General features: G+C 37.9%; 1 protein-coding gene and 1 pseudogene across 1 annotated transcript; one reads left to right on the top strand and one right to left on the bottom strand.

Moving 5' to 3' along the window:
• Window positions 1–620: 620 nt before the first annotated feature.
• On the bottom strand, window positions 621–3,807 carry LOC112012638 (RNA polymerase sigma factor sigF, chloroplastic; the record flags this gene model as incomplete). Its single annotated transcript, XM_065759970.1, is given in 7 exon segments — window positions 621–761; window positions 1,079–1,309; window positions 1,403–1,673; window positions 1,771–1,977; window positions 2,097–2,224; window positions 2,607–2,758; window positions 3,434–3,807. Coding segments are annotated over 7 exon segments (1,224 nt in total), but the record flags the coding sequence as incomplete, so codon positions are not given.
• A 12,985-nt stretch (window positions 3,808–16,792) lies between these two features.
• On the top strand, window positions 16,793–19,104 carry LOC112003800 (polygalacturonase At1g48100-like; annotated as a pseudogene).
• Window positions 19,105–19,267: the final 163 nt, after the last annotated feature.

Genomic DNA, 19,267 nt, shown 5'->3' on the forward strand with positions numbered 1-19,267 from the left:
TTTTTTTTTTTTTTTTTTTTTTTTTTTTTTTTTTTTTAAATTTTCAGCCTATGCATGTACTAATTTTCTGATGTTTAATGGGATTCTGGAAAGAGTGGAAGTTTTTGAATTTTTCAATGTTGATTACTAATAAAAAATGTTTTTCAATGTTGATTACTGATAAAACTAACCTTGCAGTTTAAATTAATAACTCGATTATTTTAGCTTGCTCATGATCTTACCTTGGCATTGGTATTGGTTGGACCATGCATGTTTAAGTTCTTGAAAATTTATAATTTCCTGATGTGTCTAAGGCAAGCAGAACTTACTCCTGATGTGCCTTTCACAGGCATAAAGGCAAGCAGAGCCTATAATTTTCTGAGCTTATCCACTTTACTAAATTTTTTTTCAAATTAAAATAAAGCTTTACTTATCAAAAAAAAATTTTCTGAGCTTGACACAGAACAAAAATTCTAATTGCAGGAGAATGTACATACCCTCCTGGGCAAGATAATGGAATGCATAGGCTGAAAATTTAAAAAAAAAAAAAAAAAAAAAAAAAAAAAAGATAGATGCTTCCAATTAAAACATGAATGTTTGTTAAAAAATAGAACTTAACGAAACAGTGTGATTTACATTACCGGCAAACGAATTGTCCTGGAATGTTGAAATATGGCCTTCCTAATTGTTTGCCTTATCCACCAGTAGGCATAAGTTCCAAACCTACAACCAGCTTGGGGTTTAAACTTCACAACACTCTTCATAAGACCCATACTGCCCTCCTAAAACAATATCAGAGATTCAGAAATGAAACAGAAAAGATATCAGTTGAGATTACATTATACTGTAACCCCTACCAAGCCACATTTTTGTAAATAACACTGCAGTTCACTGCATTAAGTAGATTGAAAAGAATATTAACTCTAGCAATTGTTACAACTTTGATCAAACAGTAATACAAAATTTAACTACTTTTTTTTAAAAATGTTTTTGTGCCTTATCAGCACTCCGATAGAATGTGTAGTTTCCTTCTGGGGCAGAAATGGGGATGAGAGTAAAAGTAGGAGTAAACGCAGTGGAAATGTTAATTGTGTTAGACCTGCAATAAGTCTTGAAAGCTGAGACCACGCCCTAGATACTGTTTAGCAATGTGAACCACCATCCGTAAGTTCGCATAAATCAGTTTTTGCCGACTGCTGTTACAAGAGTGAAGTTTTGACTGTAGGACCCGATAACTAAGCCCCGCTCCTTCAGCCCATTCAACCAATGTTGGTTCACGGCCAAAATGAGATTGGAGCCTGCTCTTCACTTCCTCTAATTTCAATAAATCCTGTTACACAGGTCCATGTCAGGCAAGGATAAGACCATTTAAAAATCAAACATCTCCCCCGCTGTAAAGAGTGGACAGGAGTTAGAAATACACCTGTACTTGGGCAATCAATTTAGACTCTTCATCAACAGTCAAAAGTTGTTTTGTTTCAGGACCCCACAAGAACAACCGAAGGGGATCATTTGGATCAAACCCTTCACGAATCTTTCTCTTTACTTCAACATTTCTAGTACTGTAAGTCTCATGAATCATAACTTCCGACTTTGGCACCCTTCTCTTCTTAGATCGCCTCTCCAGAAGCCGTGTTGACCTTACCGTTTTTTCCTCCTCAAGTGGTAAATTCACCAAACTTCTAGACCCAGAACTGGAAAAACAAATAGTGTTAGTCCACAAATAAATCAACTTTAACGTACCTAATAGGGAAATAAGATAATTGAAAAAAAAAAAAAAAAAAAACAAACCCTGAAGAAGGTGAATCATCAAAATCAGCACCAATTAATTTGGAGTCCTCTGCTAGTAAGGCTGCTTCTTTAGATGCTGACAAAGCTTTCTTAGCAATGGCAACTACATTACACGGTTCAACATCCATAGGCTTCTCCAGATCAGTAGTAACAGGCTGCAGTGACAAGGAGGAGTGTGCATTTTTTCCTGTTTGCAAGGATGGGAACCTGCATAAGAGAATAGCCACATAAACTTTGTAAGGCTGCTATTCCGGAATAAAATTGCAACAAAAAGAATTGAGGCAAGTAGCAGAACTGATTCCACTTGAGAGTTTGACTCAACTTACAAATGCCATAAACCAGGCCAGTGAAGCAACTGGCGCTCAAAGTCTTGCACCAACTGGTCAGAGTTGCCAGAGTTTTTCTCTTCATGGACTGAGGCCCCAGTCCCCATCTGCCTTTTATCTAACATTGCCTTTAATGGAACAGAAAGAAGAAGACAATTGTTAATATATAAATTTGGAGTTGCCAGAGAGCCATATTGCACAAAAGTATTCATCACAGTAATTCAAATCTGTACAGAAAAAGAGCACATGTTTGAAGCATGAAAAACATTTCTCAGAATTTCACAAAAACAAGAGAGGGCATTTGATAAGCAGGAGTCCAAAGAGGGGAGGGGCAAATGAAGTTTTGTATAAACTATTTATTCAGTACAAAGATAAAATAGAACCAGTTGCTCAGTCAACAAGACAGAAGCAGATAAAATTGTCAATTCATAAAATTAAAAATCAATTGACAATCATAAATTGACGATGCACCCAATTTATTTGCAGTATATATAAATAACAAGAGCCCACCCGAGGTGCTGTATCTTCCTTAAACATGTCCAACAGAAGCCCATTTTCGTCATGCTGTTCTTGTAATAGAACTGAGGTAGGAGATCGCCGAGCTATCAAAGTGCTTGGCATAGAGGTAACAGCAGGAGCTGCTTGCTCATGAAGCATCAAAACTGCAAAACAAAGAGCATACAGCTGCATGAAGCATGAAAACACAAACCACATAGAAAACAGGTGATTATTAAATTCTGAAAAATATAAAGGATTTTCTCTTTTATTTGATTGTGGGTTCAAAAACTGAAAGTTAAACAAGCTTAAACACACAATACTATTGAAGACTAAGGATTAAATCATGAAAGGAACTTGGAAACTTACTAATAAAAACAAGTCCATATAGCCAGAAATTAGACAAATTAATAAGTATTATTACACAATTCAACAAGCACATCACGCCCATAACAAATTCATTGAAACGCACAAAACATCAAACAATAAAGGCACGTCTAGACTCCCTACCATTGAATCTAAATTCACCACAATGTTCCATTTTATTTGTCATATCTCGAATGTGCCCAAGTAACAGGGTCCTGTGCTATAAAATTCACATTACTAAAAATCTTATCTTCTTTGTATTTTGTACTAAAAATCTTATCTTTTCCACACATAATACAACCCACTAGTCAAATGTGTAGAAGAATCCCATTTCAACAACAAAAAAAGAAGTGCCTTAATAATTGTTGAACTGGGTGTCATAAAATTCCAACTACAATTCTCATCTCCTATGATTCCTCAGCAACCAAACAAAGGACATGAATGAGAATTGAAAGACAAAGTCATATAAGCTTTACCTGAAGCAGAAGAAGGAGAGGCAAGACAATTTTTAAGGTGGTTTCTGAGAGGAAAAGACTGCGTTGAAGAAAGCAAATTCCTTCCGGCTTCCATGGATTATTATTAACTACAGTAGTGTCTGTTGACAGTTAGTATATTCTCACTGTGTGTTTCTCTCTCTATATGAGCTGCTAATACTTAAAAGTCATACATTGTAATTGTATTGCAAAACAAAATATTGCTTGGTTTAGCTTTGTTGTAAAAGATAAAGAAGCAAGCAGAGAAAGGCTTTGGCTCAACACCGCTAAGCAAACTATTTCACACCTCAAATTTTAGTAAACCCCTTTTGTTGGAACTGGATGAGGTTTTTGTTGTTGTTGTCGTACATTTTTATGGTCGGCTTAACTGCTTATTATTTTATTCTCTTCTATTTATTATCACCATCAAGAATGGGCCTAGAACCCACATCAAGAATGGCCCAATTTCAGAACTTGGAAAAATCTAGAGTAGCCCATAATTAGATTCACAAGAAGTTGCTAAATATGCATAGGATGGAAAGCCCAAGGAACAATATATGAATGATATATTTTATGGTTCTTGGAGCTGGTTTATCAAATATGCATAGGATGGAAAGCCCAAGGAACAATATATGAATGATATATTTTATGGTTCTTAGAGCTGGTTTATCATACTTTTTTTATTTGGCTTGTGCACAACTTTTTGATTTTTTTTTTTTTTTTTTGGTTAATACAGTTGTAGTTTTATCGAGTTTTTTTTTTAATCTCAATAAACCATTAAAAATAAGCTCTCTCAAATGAGAGGAATGGTACTGCACTGCTACTTTAGTAAAATACCTCATTAGTAATGAAAGAAAAATCATAATGGATATTGAATAAGATGGTTTAAGACTATGAAGAGGTCCCCCAAGATAGAACTACAATATAGAACTCCCTCTCTCTCTCTCTCTCTCTCTCTAAAATGATACAAATTACTACCCTCATGACCATTTCAGCATCTCTTATGTTGGACTGCTTACATGATTTATTTTGTTGAACCGAGAGAGAGAGAGAGAGAGAGAGAGAGAGAGAGAGAGAGAGAGAGAGAGAGAGAGAGAGAGATATTTTTAATTTTTTTTTTTTTTGTCACAATTAAAAGAAAAAGTAATCATATAGTATGGGGGGATATTTGCAACATAGCATGATTTGAGGAAACTACTTCATTAGTAAGCACCTCTCTAAAACTAGTTAGGAATATAGCACCTCGAGCCTATGAGGCTCGAGTTCAGTGAAGCTGACCTGGACAAGTAATCCGCGTGGAACTCAAGTCTCTAAGACTTGAGTTCTATAAGGTGCAAGAGAAGAAGAAGAAGAACCAGAAACGGAAGAAGGAAAAGAAGAACAACCAGAAATAGAAGAAGGAAAACCCACTGGAAGAAGAAGAATCATCCACCAAACCCACCAATGATTACACACAAAACCACAAAATCATAACTGACCCACCATTCAATTCCAAAAAATTAACCCAAATCAAACTAGACCCACCAAATTTTTCACCGTCAAATCCACAATTTCACTTTCTGCAAAGACCAAATTCTTTCCCCCCTCCAACAATGACCACCACACGAAAACCTTCTGCAAGAAGAAGATTTGAAGAAGAACCCACATGAAGAAGAGAAGAAAGAACCCAAACCTGTAGAAGATCTGAAGAGGAACCCACATAAAGATGAAGAAACCCAAACCCAGTAAAACCCAGATTTTCTTTATAAAACTCGAGCCTAAAAGGTTTCACGTGGAATATTCTCCACTCCAGCTGCGTGCCAGCGCACTAAAACTTGAGTTTTAAATACTCGATTTTTCATCAAACTTGAGTCTTAGAAACTCGATATGCTATTTTCCCAAATCATTTTTGAAACGTGACAGTTAATGAAATTGTTATCAAATTAATGTTAAACGCAAAAAAAAAAAAAAAAAAAAAAAAAAAAAAAAAAAAAAAAAAAAAATCTATAGTATGGATTAAGAAAGAGAAGAGAAGAGAACAGAAGAATTTGAAAGAAGAAAAGAGAAGTCCTGAGATATACTTTACTTAGCCAAACGGTGCAGACCTTATAGTTTCACTAAAATCATCTAAATGTCTTCATTTTTTAGCATTGATTGGCTACCATATTTGGCAAAATGTTGGTACTCTCATTATCTTAATTCCTTAGAGTAGATAGTACGGTGATACGATACTCATTTATCTCACATAATATTAGGTTACACTAATTAAATTTATGGTGTGATTTAACATTCATGTGAGATGAAAAAATATCATATTGTTGTATTATGAGAATACTAAATAATTTTCCATGGCCTAAGTTGGGGGTGACATTTGAAATGACATAATAATAATAATAATAATAATGTTTTCTAAAATATCAGTGAAAATGACTTTTAATAAAAAGCTTGTTAGTTTATTTTTAATTTAAAGATAAAAGAAATATGATAGGAAAATGATTCTACTTTAAAAATACATTTATTTAGAGTCCAACAATGAAAGTATATCATATATTATGGAAGGGTGAGACTTGAGATTACATTCTTTTTTAATAGTGTAGCTTATACCTTTTAGCATTAGTAATGAGGTCAACAAATCTCTTTTTTTTCTAAAATCACCAATCTCTGAACAAAACATTGCAAAAGCCTTCAGTATTTTAGCAATTGTGTTGAGGTACTATAACTTTGCTAAATAATTTCTCTTCCATTTATTAATTTCCTCCACCAAAAACTCTTTTTTTTTCTTTCCCTTTCTTCTTTCTTGGATACCAAAAAGAATATAAAAAAAGTAACTAAAATAGAAAAAGACTTCTTAACAAAAAAATTTCTTAAGAATTTGTTGAGTTCATTCAATGCTCTTATTAAATTCTTGGAACTCACTATTGCTAATTGCTAGTAAGTAATGACACAATAATTTGTCACTATGTCATGAGGTAATTAAATATTAAATATCACACAAACGACTTCAATTTCCATTAGATTCATAAATCATGATTAGATAATAATTCGAAATATAGTTTTTTATAATGGGAAATGTCAATAAACAACATAAGGTGACTATTAAGGATGATTTATTGTGGAGTCTACCTAATAAAAAATTGATATAAATTGATGAAGAGACTAAAAATATTATTGAAGTAATAAGTAAAACTCAAAAAAATTAGTTTTATTGGCTCTATACCCTATAAAATTGGTCAAAAATATAACATAAAGCAAAATAATTTAACATAAACCTATTTCTTAACGGATACACTACCCTTTTTTTATTTGGGTCCGGTTACATTAATCATTAATTTTATAAAAAAATTATGAAAATTTTAAAAAAATTGTTGTAGGGTTGGTTTTTGTAGCCCAAGCCCAAGAAGGATAGATTACAAGCCCAATGAACCCAAGATAATGAATTTGTAGAGAGTGGGTGAAAGAGCTGGGCTGGTTGCGAATTAAACAGTGATTAGTTATGGTGTTTAAGGATCCATTGACACAAGATCATGCTCATCTTACTTGACAAATGTGTGTCCAAAGAGGTATGTTATTGAATGAAAGATGATTATAACTCTTGGAGCTACAGTCAAATTATTTCCTCCTTCTCTCCTCCTTTTTCTCCTCCTTTCTCTCGATCCCTATTATTAGAGACCTCTTCTCCTTATATAGCACCCTCCCCATCGTCTTCATCGTCTACTTGTTCTTCATCTAAGCATCCACTTGAGTGCATGTCCCATCAGGTATTCTCTTTACCCCTCTGTGAATGGTAGTAGCTGAGATTACACTGTTCAGGGGTCTTCTCCACATTAATGCGGCCAGAAAAGCAACTGCAGTGCATTTAATGTGGTGGTGGCAGCTTTTCCTTGAGATATTTCCTCGTCCTTATCATCCCCAGGTATGCCCAGATCTTATCTTTGTCGTTAAAATTTTCAGAGAATTCATTCGGACCTTCCATTTGTTGGCTTGGTCAAGACTATTTGTATCTGAGGAGTATATCCTCTTCGGACAAAAGGTGACCTCTTCGGATGTTACTCTTCCTACACTTCTGGGTCAGTTACGTTCAGATGAATTCTACCCCAACCCGTTATTCCTCTTCAGACGTATGATACTCCTCAAGATAGGACCCCCAACCCAATATGTATATCTGGGCTTCCCCACCCCCCCCCCCCCCCAACAATTGTCAAAAAAGTTATTCATTGTTTTATTTATATTTTTAAATTCTTAAAATAATTTAATAATACATGCCCATACATTAGTGGTAGTCTTTATCAAAATGTACAAACAAAGACCAAAAAAAGTAGGGAAGGAAAACTGAAAATATGATATCTTGACAACATAATCGTTTTTCCACAGACTTGGATAGTCAAGCAACCATTATTGCTCATTGCTCCAATGAGGTGAGCAAAGAAAAATCAAATTTCAAAGGGTGGACAACAAACACGAAATTGTACAAAATATTAAAAAGCCTCTTTGTTACTGTTGTTTAACTATTTTTAGTGTTTAAATACCACAATATGTATTTTTATAATACTTCTTAATTTACACGTATTTTTATAATACTTAAACAATGTTATTAAAAAAATTTCAATACATATTCTTAAAATTTTAACAATTTTTTTTTTNGCAAAAATGGGCGCACAATCTTTGTATAGCTTTCATGTTTTTTGTAACCCACCGCCTGTGGTGGAAGGATTATTGGCTGCTGACAAAGCCAACATATTTTGTAATAGACTGGTTAATTCTTAGCTTTTTAATATATCATGGTTGACCGAAAAAAAAAAAAAAAAATATTGCCAACTGGAGTAGTTGGATGGTCAGCCTCAATGGTCAATACGACGATGTGACCAGTATCCATAGGAACACAGCGGTGATTATTGAATTTCAGGCCTACACTGTTCTTGTACCGACACATTTATGATTTACCGCACTTTAATTTCTGCCAAGACAACTTTTTGGACAGGAAAATAAAAAATTTTGGATAATGCTCACAGTAACTTTAAGAAATTTGTTAATATAATTTATATTATTTTTATGAAAATAAAAAAAATTTGTCAAAATATTATTTATTTTGGACTCTGTTTTATGGAAGTTTTATTTATTTTTTATTTGGACTTTGTTTAGATATCATTTATTTATTAAAAATTAAAAATTTATTACTGAAAATGCTATAGTAAAATAATTTTAAAAGTGTAAATAATACTGTGGGACTCAAAAATTCATGGTTATGCGCATTTTTACATTTTTGGCTGGGTTGTAAACAGAGCCATGAGACCCAGCTAAAAACGCAAACGCTGAATAATTTGCACGCAGACGCACGCTTGATGTAAATTTTAAAAATTTAAAAGTTAGATTACATACCCTTATTATATCTTTTATATTTGCAAACTTTCATGAAAATCAAATATTAATAAATATGTCAAAAAAATATTTAAATTTCAAATTTTTGTAATATAAAATTATATATAAAAATAATTTTATTAATTAAATAGTAAATAAAACCTAATTTAAATAGAATTTGACATACTTATTAAAAACATAAAAAATGTAATTTCATATTTAGATTTTCAAAATTCATATTTAATAACTAATATATACATATTGTGGGGCCCGTGGGCCTGATAGCCTCGGCCCATCGGGTAGCAGGCCCAAGGCCGATGCTGAGGAACACTGACTATTCAAGGCTACATTGGGGAAAGCCTCTTTTCCCAATCCACGCCGAGAACCTCCTCATCCTCGACCTGACAAAGGTGATTTTCGGAAAAGACCAGACCCAAAGTAAGCTGTCCCCCTCGTATTTAATGCATTCACCTAACCCCCCTGGCCGCATTAATGGGGATATAACCCCTTAGCAGGGCAATGTTGATCAGAGTGAACCACTCGAGTACTGATAAGGCCTCTGATGGGACGGACAGCCAGAAGAGAGGCAAATGAATGATCAACAGATGGAATAAGGAGATATGAAGATGAAGACTATATAAGGAAAGCAAGTAAAGTAAAAAAGGGGGGGGGGAAAAGAGAAGCAGAAGGCCTCCTCGGCCATGGGCCGAGGAGCATCCTCCCAGTTGTAAAGAAACTCTAAGTATCTTTTTATAAATGAGAGTTGATGCTTGATGAACGACAGCCAGCGCCTAAACCTTTAACCCACTCTCTATAAATTTATTGTTTGGGCTTGTTGGGCTGAAAACTCATTCATACTCAGGGTCAATCCAAACTGAGTCCCTACAATTGGCGTCGTCTGTGGAGAGGATTAGGGTGCTGGCCGGCGCACCAGGCGAGTGTTCTAAGTATTCGTTTTACAGTAAGTTGAAAAAAAAAATAGAAGATTTGACAGCGAAAAGAGTAATCTTGATATTGTTATTTCATAAATAGAAAGAGTACAAATTACAATCAGAGGCTCAGGCAGGCATGTTTTACAAACAAATTTACAAGCTAATCCTACCAGCTATTTCTACAATCAGAGGCCCAGGTGGAGCCGCCCTAAGAAAAAACTAGCCGGTGGGAAGTGTCAAGCCGTCCCTTTATTGGTATAAAGAGAATGGGAGAGCTTGACAAAAGGCAAAGAAGGGGGAGGGCCATCATGTTTCCAGGCCACCGATAACTCCCTTCTCGGCCAGGCGAAGCTGGAACAAAGAGAGGAGCAGATGCAAGGGCTCCGGGATACCTTCCCCCATGATGTTCCCTTGATTCTCTCCAATCCTCACGAGTGCTGGCCGTTGGAGACGACAACATTCAAGCACCGCCCATGAGGTGAATTCGCACGTCTTCTTCGTCGGGGGTGCGCTCCGAGGAAAGACGTCAGGTACTCTAACAACATCCCTCTGGGCCACCTTGTAGGGCGCCATCGGGGTTACGCCTAGATTCTGCCGCACCGAAAGCCCAATAGGGGCTGCGGCCATACCGGCTTTTGCCAGTTCCAGTCACAATTCCGGCGGGTTATTAAAAGGGCTTGGGAAGTTGGAAGAATGTGTTCTGTTTTTCTGTTTGTGTTGAAAGGTCCATAGGTTGTGGAGAAGCCATCTCGCCACCTTTTATAGGGGGTGGGGGTTGGTGAGAATTAATTCATGCAGAGTTCGAAAAGAGAATTATCAGCTGGGCTAATAATGAAGTTGTCAATTTCCAAGGAGGCCATAGACCGTTGGATTCATGTTAATTTACGAGGACATTAATGAAGGATTGTTTCGCGCACCGAAGCGTCAAGCGCGGAACACGAACGGACAATGGGCGCTTCATAAATGAAAAAGATGGGGCCTTGAGCTGGAGGCGAGATCAACGCCACATGTAAAGATCATAATCTGACCCAAGGAGGAATCACCTCCAATAAAGCGACCCGAGGACAAACCTCTACTTACAGAAAAATAGAAGTGGTAGACAGAACCAAGGTATTGCATGGTCCTCGGACCCAAGCCTATGGTAAAACTATACACACCATTATACCTGGGTACTAGACAGAACCAAGGTATTGCATGGTCCTCGGACCCAAACCTATGGGGAAACTAGATACTTACAGAAAAATAGAAGTGGTAGACAGAACCAAGGTATTGCATGGTCTTCGGACCCAAGCCTATGGTAAAACTATACACACCATTATACCTGGGTACTAGACAGAACAAGGTATTGCATGGTCCTCAGACCCAAACCTATGGGGAAACTAGATACTTACAGAAAAATAGAAGTGGTAGACAGAACCAAGGTATTGCATGGTCCTCGGACCCAAGCCTATGGTAAAACTATACACACCATTATACCTGGGTACTAGACAGAACCAAGGTATTGCATGGTCCTCAGACCCAAACCTATGGGGAAACTAGATACTTACAGAAAAATAGAAGTGGTAGACAGAACCAAGGTATTGCATGGTCCTCGACCCAAGCCTATGGTAAAACTATACACACCATTATATCTGGGTACTAGACAGAATCAAGGTATTGCATGGTCCTCGGACCCAAACCTATGGGGAAACTAGATACTTACAGAAAAATAGAAGTGGTAGACAGAACCAAGGTATTGCATGGTCCTGGACCCAAGCCTATGGTAAAACTATACACACCATTATACCTGGGTACTAGACAGAACCAAGGTATTGCATAGTCCTCGGACCCAAACCTATGGAAAACTGATACTTATAGAAAAATAGAAGTACTAGCATAACCAAGTATTGCATGGTCCTCAGACCCAAACCTATGGAAAACTGGATACTTATAGAAAAATAGAAGTACTAGACATAACCAAGGTATTGCATGTTCTCGGACCCAAACCTATGGAAAACTGGATACTTATAGAAAAATAAAGTACTAGCATAACCAAGGTATTGCATGGTCCTCAGACCCAAACCTATGGAAAATTGGATACTTATAGAAAAATAGAAGTACTAGGCATAACCAGGGTATTGCATGGTCCTCGGACTCGAACCCATGGAGAAAATAACTATCTGAAGAAAAACCAAAGCGTTACTTAGAGTCAAGCCATAATACGGTTTTTAGATTTATATTTGAAGGATAACAGATGGTTTCATGAGGCTAACTCCAGAATAGAATACGAATATTAAGCAGAATACAATAGTAAAGCAAACAAAAGAAAATATCATTAGTTGGAAGCGAAGTATTAAGTATTCAGTTCAAACGGAAAGTATACAACTCCCTTACAACGCCACTGAGGCAAGAAACAAAATGAGATAAAAGAGAAAATAAACAAATTTATCTTATGTCGTATATTAGTCTCCTTGACTCAGTAGGCAAATTAAGTCAATAAGTAAATCAAAAGGCTTTGGTCAAGGCCTAAGGGCTTGCTCTCGAAAGGTCCGCCGGAGGACTTGCCACGTCTTGTGGTATTCCCTGACCCTCGGGTATTACTTCCCCCAACGCTCTCTGGGGCTCAACCTCCTCAGATGGTTGGTCAGTTAATGGTGTATCCTCGGCGGTCTTATCGTGACTCTCAACCGCTGGTAATGAGGACCCCTCCTCGGGAGCAGCAGGTGCAACCTCGCGAATGGCAATAGGGTAATATACCATGTCCTCCCTCCTAAGATCAGATGAGACATCAACCCCTGCTTGGTTGAGGGCTTCATGCCAGGTCTGAGAACAGTAATGCCTGCACACCGCAGGAACTTGAGCCCGAAGGGTGGCTTCAGTCTTAGCCACCCCATCTGCGAAAGCATTCTCCTCTGCCTGTTCTACAGAGCGCTCAGCGTCTATTTTTGCAAATACCACCTCGTCTTTGGCTCTCACAGCCTCGTCCCCGGCATACTCGGCAACACCTTTCTCATGGATTGCCGCGGTCAACTTTCCCTTCATATAGGTAATGTTCTCTTTGGCAGTCTGTAATTGACCCTCAACGTCTTGCAAGCGATTAGTTTGATCCTTAGCTTGCTTCCTGGCCACGGCTAGGTCGGAGACAGCAGTATCCCTGGCCTTCGTCATCTCTTCCAGATCCTCGGTCGCCTTTTTTAGGTCGGCCTCAGATCTTTTGAGAGTATTGGCAGCCTCCAAGAACTTGTCACGCTCTTGCGCTAAGGCATTGCTATGGTCATCGACCTCCTCGCCTAACCTGAATAGGGCCTGGATAGCCTGCCAATAAAAACAAGTAACTCCGTAAAGAGAAAGGAAGGTATTAAGTGACAAACTTTGAATAAAGTGAATAGGTGCCAAAGGACCCACCATTCCTAGATACTTCTTAAGGTCGAGGACAACCTCTACCCCACTCATATTTCTTAGCTCGGCCATGTCAGTGGGAAGAAGAAGAGATTTCTCCAGGGCCTCGGCTACAAGAGCCCCCTCGGCTCCTTGAGATTCCCGCATTGACGCGTTATCCATCAGGGGCTGATCATGGAGCATGGCAGCGGGCAGCCGGGCTTGAGCCTCGGACTGCTGGATGGCCTTCTTACTCTTCCGTTGATCACCGAGCTTCAATTGCTTCGGAGGCCTGCGAAACCTACCCTTCTCGGGCGGGGAATGGGATTTGCTCCCATCCATTGGCTCCTTACCCTTGGAAAGTCTCTTCCTTTTCGGGTCATGAGACTCGGTCTGAGGGTTTGTTACTGTGGGAGCAGAAGACGACCTAGTTTGCACAGTTAAAATCTAGGGCGGAGGTGCTGGGGGCTGGGGCTGGGGCTGCGACTCTTCTGGTACACCTTTCTTGGAACCGCCTTCGAGCAGGTCAAGAAGATTGGTGTGGGGCTGTCTTTTTAAACCTATCTCAGTCGGAGTACCAACTCTTAGGGACTGAAGATCGGCTTCGGACAAATGAGGGTCTCCTAGATCACCAGAGGGATCCTCAGACTGATCAGCTAGGTTGAACACGCTATATTCGTCCTCAGAAGAACTCAGTTCGACCACCTCCCTTGCCTTCTTAGATAGTCCTTCCTCGACCACTGTTACTTGCTGGGATGAGGAGGGACCTGCTAGCAGAACGCTTTCAGGTATATAAGACCCCTCAGTAAATGCAAAACCGTCTTCCACCACGGTGATCTGCGTAAGTCGAGGGTCACGAGCTCTAATTACGTGCTTCGGGACTGGGAATGATTTTTGAGCAGGGTCGCATCCGAGGATGTGATGAGCAGTTCTGACCTGGTTATCAGTTTCGTTTAGGAAAAGGTCCGACCTAAGAACGGTCTCCAAATCCGCTTTGTTAACCAGATGGAAATGATGTGCAAAGGCGTGCGGATCTGTGACAAGAAAAGTGAAACTCCTATGGTTAATCAACCAAATCAAATATACAGTTATAAAACTTGAAAATACTGAAACCTAGATCGTCTTTTACTTCGGATATCCTACCTGGCTCCCCCTCTACTGTTGGGCAATGAAAACCGTTGTGCCACTCTCCCGACACTATGAGAAAATCTTGGGTTAACCCCTTATTGGAATCAGGAAGACACTGGATAAGACGAACCCTATTATCCCTTGTCTTCATATAGTACGTCTTACCCCTCAGGTGATGAAGGTTGTAACACCAGTTCACATCGTGGTGAGTCAGTCTCAGCCCCATTTTCTTATTCAGGGTATCTACACACCCTAATATCCTAAATACATTCACGGCACACTGAGTAGGAGCCAGACGAAAATGCCTAAGGTAATTGAGAGTTACTGGCCTCATAGGGATTCTCATCCCTCCTTCTACGAAAGCGACTATTGGGATCACAACTTCACCCTCTCTCCTCTTAAGGTACCACTTCCCTTCTTCACAGTACTTCAAACTCACATTATTGGGTATTCCATAGTCGACAATGAATTTGTTCATCATCTCGTCGGACTCAACCAACTTCTTAAACTTACTCATTCCCTAAAGATGACTAAAAGTTCTAAAAGAAGAAAAGGAGGAGTAAAATCAAGGAAATTTGGGGTCGCTAGAAAAAGAAGACTTACAGAAGTATGACGATTCTCTTCAGGAAGAGTGCAAGTTGAACTAGACTTAAGTCATACGCATCAATGTTTGTAAGCGCGAAAATGATGAAACCAGGCGGTTCAAACAGATACTTATACTCCCCCTTAGATTCCCCAAATGTAACCGCTTGTTCATAAAAGTAAGAGATCATATCGTTGAAAGTGGGAAACGTGGTGCCGCCAAAATTTAATGTGGGCACCCATTAAGTCTTGAAACGCTAAAAACGCGCATCGGGCAGTCAAAAAGCCGCCAGCATTAACACGAACCGAAGTGGGGCGACTCGTCTAGAGGGCCCGCAGGTATCAAAACCCTCCTCCCCGTCTGAGGGAACGTGCAGCAGGGTTTTGAAGGGCTATTGTGGGGCCCGTGGGCCTGATAGCCTCGGCCCATCGGGTAGCAGGCCCAAGGCCCATGCCGAGGAACACTGACTATTCAAGGCTAAATTGGGGAAAGCCTCTTTTCCCAATCCACGCCGAGAACCTCTTCATCCTCGGCCTGATAAGGGTGATTTTCGGGAAAGACCAAGCCCAAAGTAAGCTGTCACCCTCGCATTTAATGCATTCACCTAACCCCCCTGGCCGCATTAATGGGGATATAACCCCTTAGCAGGGCAATGTTGATCAGAGTGAACCACTCGAGTACTGATAAGGCCTCTGATGGGACGGACGGCCAGAAGAGAGACAAATGAATGATCAACAGATGGAATAAGGAGATAGGAAGATGAAGACTATATAAGGAAAGCAAGTAAAGTAAAAAGAGGGGAGGGGGGAAAAAGAGAAGCAAAAGGCCTCCTCGGCCCATGGCCGAGGAGCATCCTCCCAGTAGTAAAGAAACTCTCAGTATCTTTTTATAAATGAGAGTTGATGCTTGATGAACGACGGCCAGCGCCTAAACCTTTAACTCACTCTCTATAAATTTATTGTTTGGGCTTGTTGGGCTGAAAACCCATTCATACTCAGGGTCAATCCAAACTGAGTCCCTACAGTAAAAAACACAGTAAAATTCTCTGACCATAATTAATAATTTATGCCTTGATCCAAAATAGCTAAAACTTAAGATGAGATCACTCACGCTGATTGGAGATTTAAGTCATTCAGACTTGAAATGTGTTGCGGCCACACTATTATGATAGTAATAAGAGAATATCAGACAAGCAAATGATAGAAGTGCAATGTGAACCATAATTAATAATTTATGCCTTGATCCAAAATAGCTAAAACTTAAGATGAGATCACTCACGCTGATTGGAGATTTAAGTCATTCAGACTTGAAATGTGTTGCGGCCACACTATTATGATAGTAATAAGAGAATATCAGACAAGCAAATGATAGAAATGCAATGTGACATCAACATATTGTACCCCTAATTAGCGGGTTGACTAATTTTTGAGACCGGAGACATCATATCATATTGTACCACCAAATTATTGTAACAACAACATATATGTAATTATTCTAATATATACATATTTTAATTAAATTCAAATTTCATTCTATTTTATAATCCTTCATTAAAATATTGACATATCTTATTTTCTTTAAACGATGGAACATAAAAAATAGCACAGAAAATTTATATTCAAATTCTATATACAAAAACAATCACAATAAATGCCTAATGATAGAATACATTACTTTGGGACTCATAAAACCAACAACTTCACGTCTCAGCAAGTATGTGATATATATGAGTTAAAAAAACGTGTAGATCAATCACTATGTAATGGGTTTGAAGAATATTCCTCCAAACCAATTTAGATGTAAACTTTTTTCAAATCAGCAAGTCACTAAGCATCAAACATACAAATAGTGAAAAGAAAGACAGCTTAGAATAATGAACAAAGTCTACCCGCTACTAGCTCATGTGTGCATAGTGTCTCAAGATTTGCACCTATAAATATAAACCCAAATAATGTAAGAAATACATTAAGCATATAAAATTATTTCTTTAAGGCTATTGACATTGTGTCCCTCATCTCTCTCTCCAAAATGAATAGGTTTAATCTGAAAGACCTTACATTGATACTTTTCATTGTATTTTCTGTTTGGTCTTCAAGCTTTGAGAATTGCTGTGCTAGAGAAGGCAGGCAGTACTGGAGGCAAAGCAGCAAGGCTGTCCCAGCTTCTGTGCTTGTAAAGAAACCAAAAGGTTATAACCATGCTGGCCGCAGAATGTTAAGCTCAGCCATCTTTAATGTATTAGACTATGGTGCTAAAGGTGATGGACAAACTGATGACACAAAGGTGTGCATGATCTTATAAAAAGAGTCACATTTTTGCTTCATGGTTCATTATGAATAATTATAATATATCTTCTATTTTTTTTTTTATCATCGATGTCCCTCAACATATATTTTAAATTACTCATTCAGTTGTGGTAAATGAATACTAATCTCTTTTAATGCAAGGCAGGCATTTGAAGCAGCGTGGGCAGCAGCTTGCAAGGTCGAGGCATCAACAATGGTTGTTCCATCTGGGTCTGTTTTCTTCGTCTTGCCAATCACTTTTTCGGGGTCTAGTTGTGAACAAAACATTGTCTTTCAGGTAAGTTACATATTGTCTATGTTTTTTTTTTTTTTTTAAAGGCTAGTACATATTTTCAACCTCACATTTTATTGGTGTCTGATAATCTCCCTCCCTTAATTAGTTCTAATTAATCACACCACAGCAGAACAGCGATGATAGAGTCACGTCCAAAAGCCCAAAAGTCGTCACCAAAGCACTACTAGCAAAATAGCTAAATTGACTCCAAAAGGGACTCTATATAAATTTTACCGTATAAACTTTTATAAATAGATGTGTTGATTTTTAAATATAAAATAATAAAAAATATATTAATTTTTTTATATTGTTGATGTAATAATAATTATATTCATTAATTAATTTTGTAATAATAATACTATAGCATGTATAATTTTTTTAGATGACAAGAGCTTATCAGTCAGAAAAAGAAAAAGAAAAAGAAAAAGAAAAAGAAGAATATGAAAAGAGCTTTTTGAGTCCACAAAAGTGGTCTGCAAAGGTAATGACTAAAAACACTCCTTTTCCATTTTTGTTTTACGTCTTTTGCCTTTTCTTTTTTCTTAATTTTTTTTTTCATTTTCTTCATTAGTATAGGAGGAAAGGTGGCAACATCTCAACATATATGGGTCAAAGTCAAGGGATATAATAAAAATGCCTCATCTTACATGACCGGCCATACCTCTCTTCACCTCACACCAATTTTCTTTGTCTGAAGAGGTGATGGGATGGGGGTAGATTTTGCTCACCTTATCTTGTCTCGTCAAGAAAAAAATATACATATATATATATATGTACACACACATGTATATAGAGGTATACCATATTTCAAAATATTTCTCTCTATTAATCGTATGATGTCTCGTCCAGAAAAAAATATACATATATACACACACACATATATAGAGGTATACCATATTTCAAAACATTTCTCTCCGTTAATCATATCATGGTTGTCGTTCCCTTTTCTCTCTCATTTTGCTTTATAAATTATACCTTAGACTCATCTCGCCTCTAACCTGCCTTGCTCTCATCCTGCATGGGAACCCCGTCTTGAAGAGGAGACAAATATATCCATAATTTGAGCTTGTCCTTTCCCAATGTCATCCCTATTTGTTGATACATACATTAATACTAATTTATGAAATACCATGCAGTTGGATGGCAAAATCATAGCCCCTACAAGCTCTCAACCTTGGGGTTCAGGTCTTTTACAATGGCTAGACTTTACAAATCTTAAAGGGTTTACGATCAAAGGTAAAGGTATCATTGACGGACAAGGTTCAGTCTGGTGGGGTGACTCGGTAAGTCTCTACATTATATGTCAAGTCAAACAAACAAGGCCGTTGCTTTTTCTAATTTTAAATAGTAACACTCACATCTAAATTCTAATTATTCTAACCTCTATAAAACTTTTTTTATAGGGGAATATGCCAAGCACCAAACCAACGGTAAGAGTATTTTCCTATACTAATCCTCATTTCACAATATAACAATGATATTACACCTTGAATATTGTTGGTTATATATATTTTGATATGCAGGCACTCAGGTTTTATGGAAGTGATGGTGTGACAGTCACTGGCATAACAATTCAAAATAGTCAACAGACCCATCTCAAATTCGATAACTGCAAAACCATTCAAGTTTATGACATAAATGTTTCATCCCCTGGTGATAGCCCTAACACAGATGGGATTCACCTACAGAACTCCCAAGATGTGGTCATTTACAGCACCACTCTTGCATGTGGTAATTTCAAATTTCTCAGTAGGGTATAGTTTCATCTTTATCCACAACACAAACACTGTGAATGGCTAGTTGCTCTAAGGACTAGGGCTGAGTCAGGAACATAAAGGGGTTGACTATCCATGTCAACTATTCAAGCACAAAAATAACAAAGATGTAACACCCCACACCACCCCCCCCCCCCTCAAGCTTTGA

Source organism: Quercus suber, unplaced genomic scaffold, assembly GCF_002906115.3.
Source record: "Quercus suber isolate HL8 unplaced genomic scaffold, Cork oak 2.0 scaffold_348, whole genome shotgun sequence".
In the NCBI taxonomy this organism is placed as follows: domain Eukaryota; kingdom Viridiplantae; phylum Streptophyta; class Magnoliopsida; order Fagales; family Fagaceae; genus Quercus; species Quercus suber.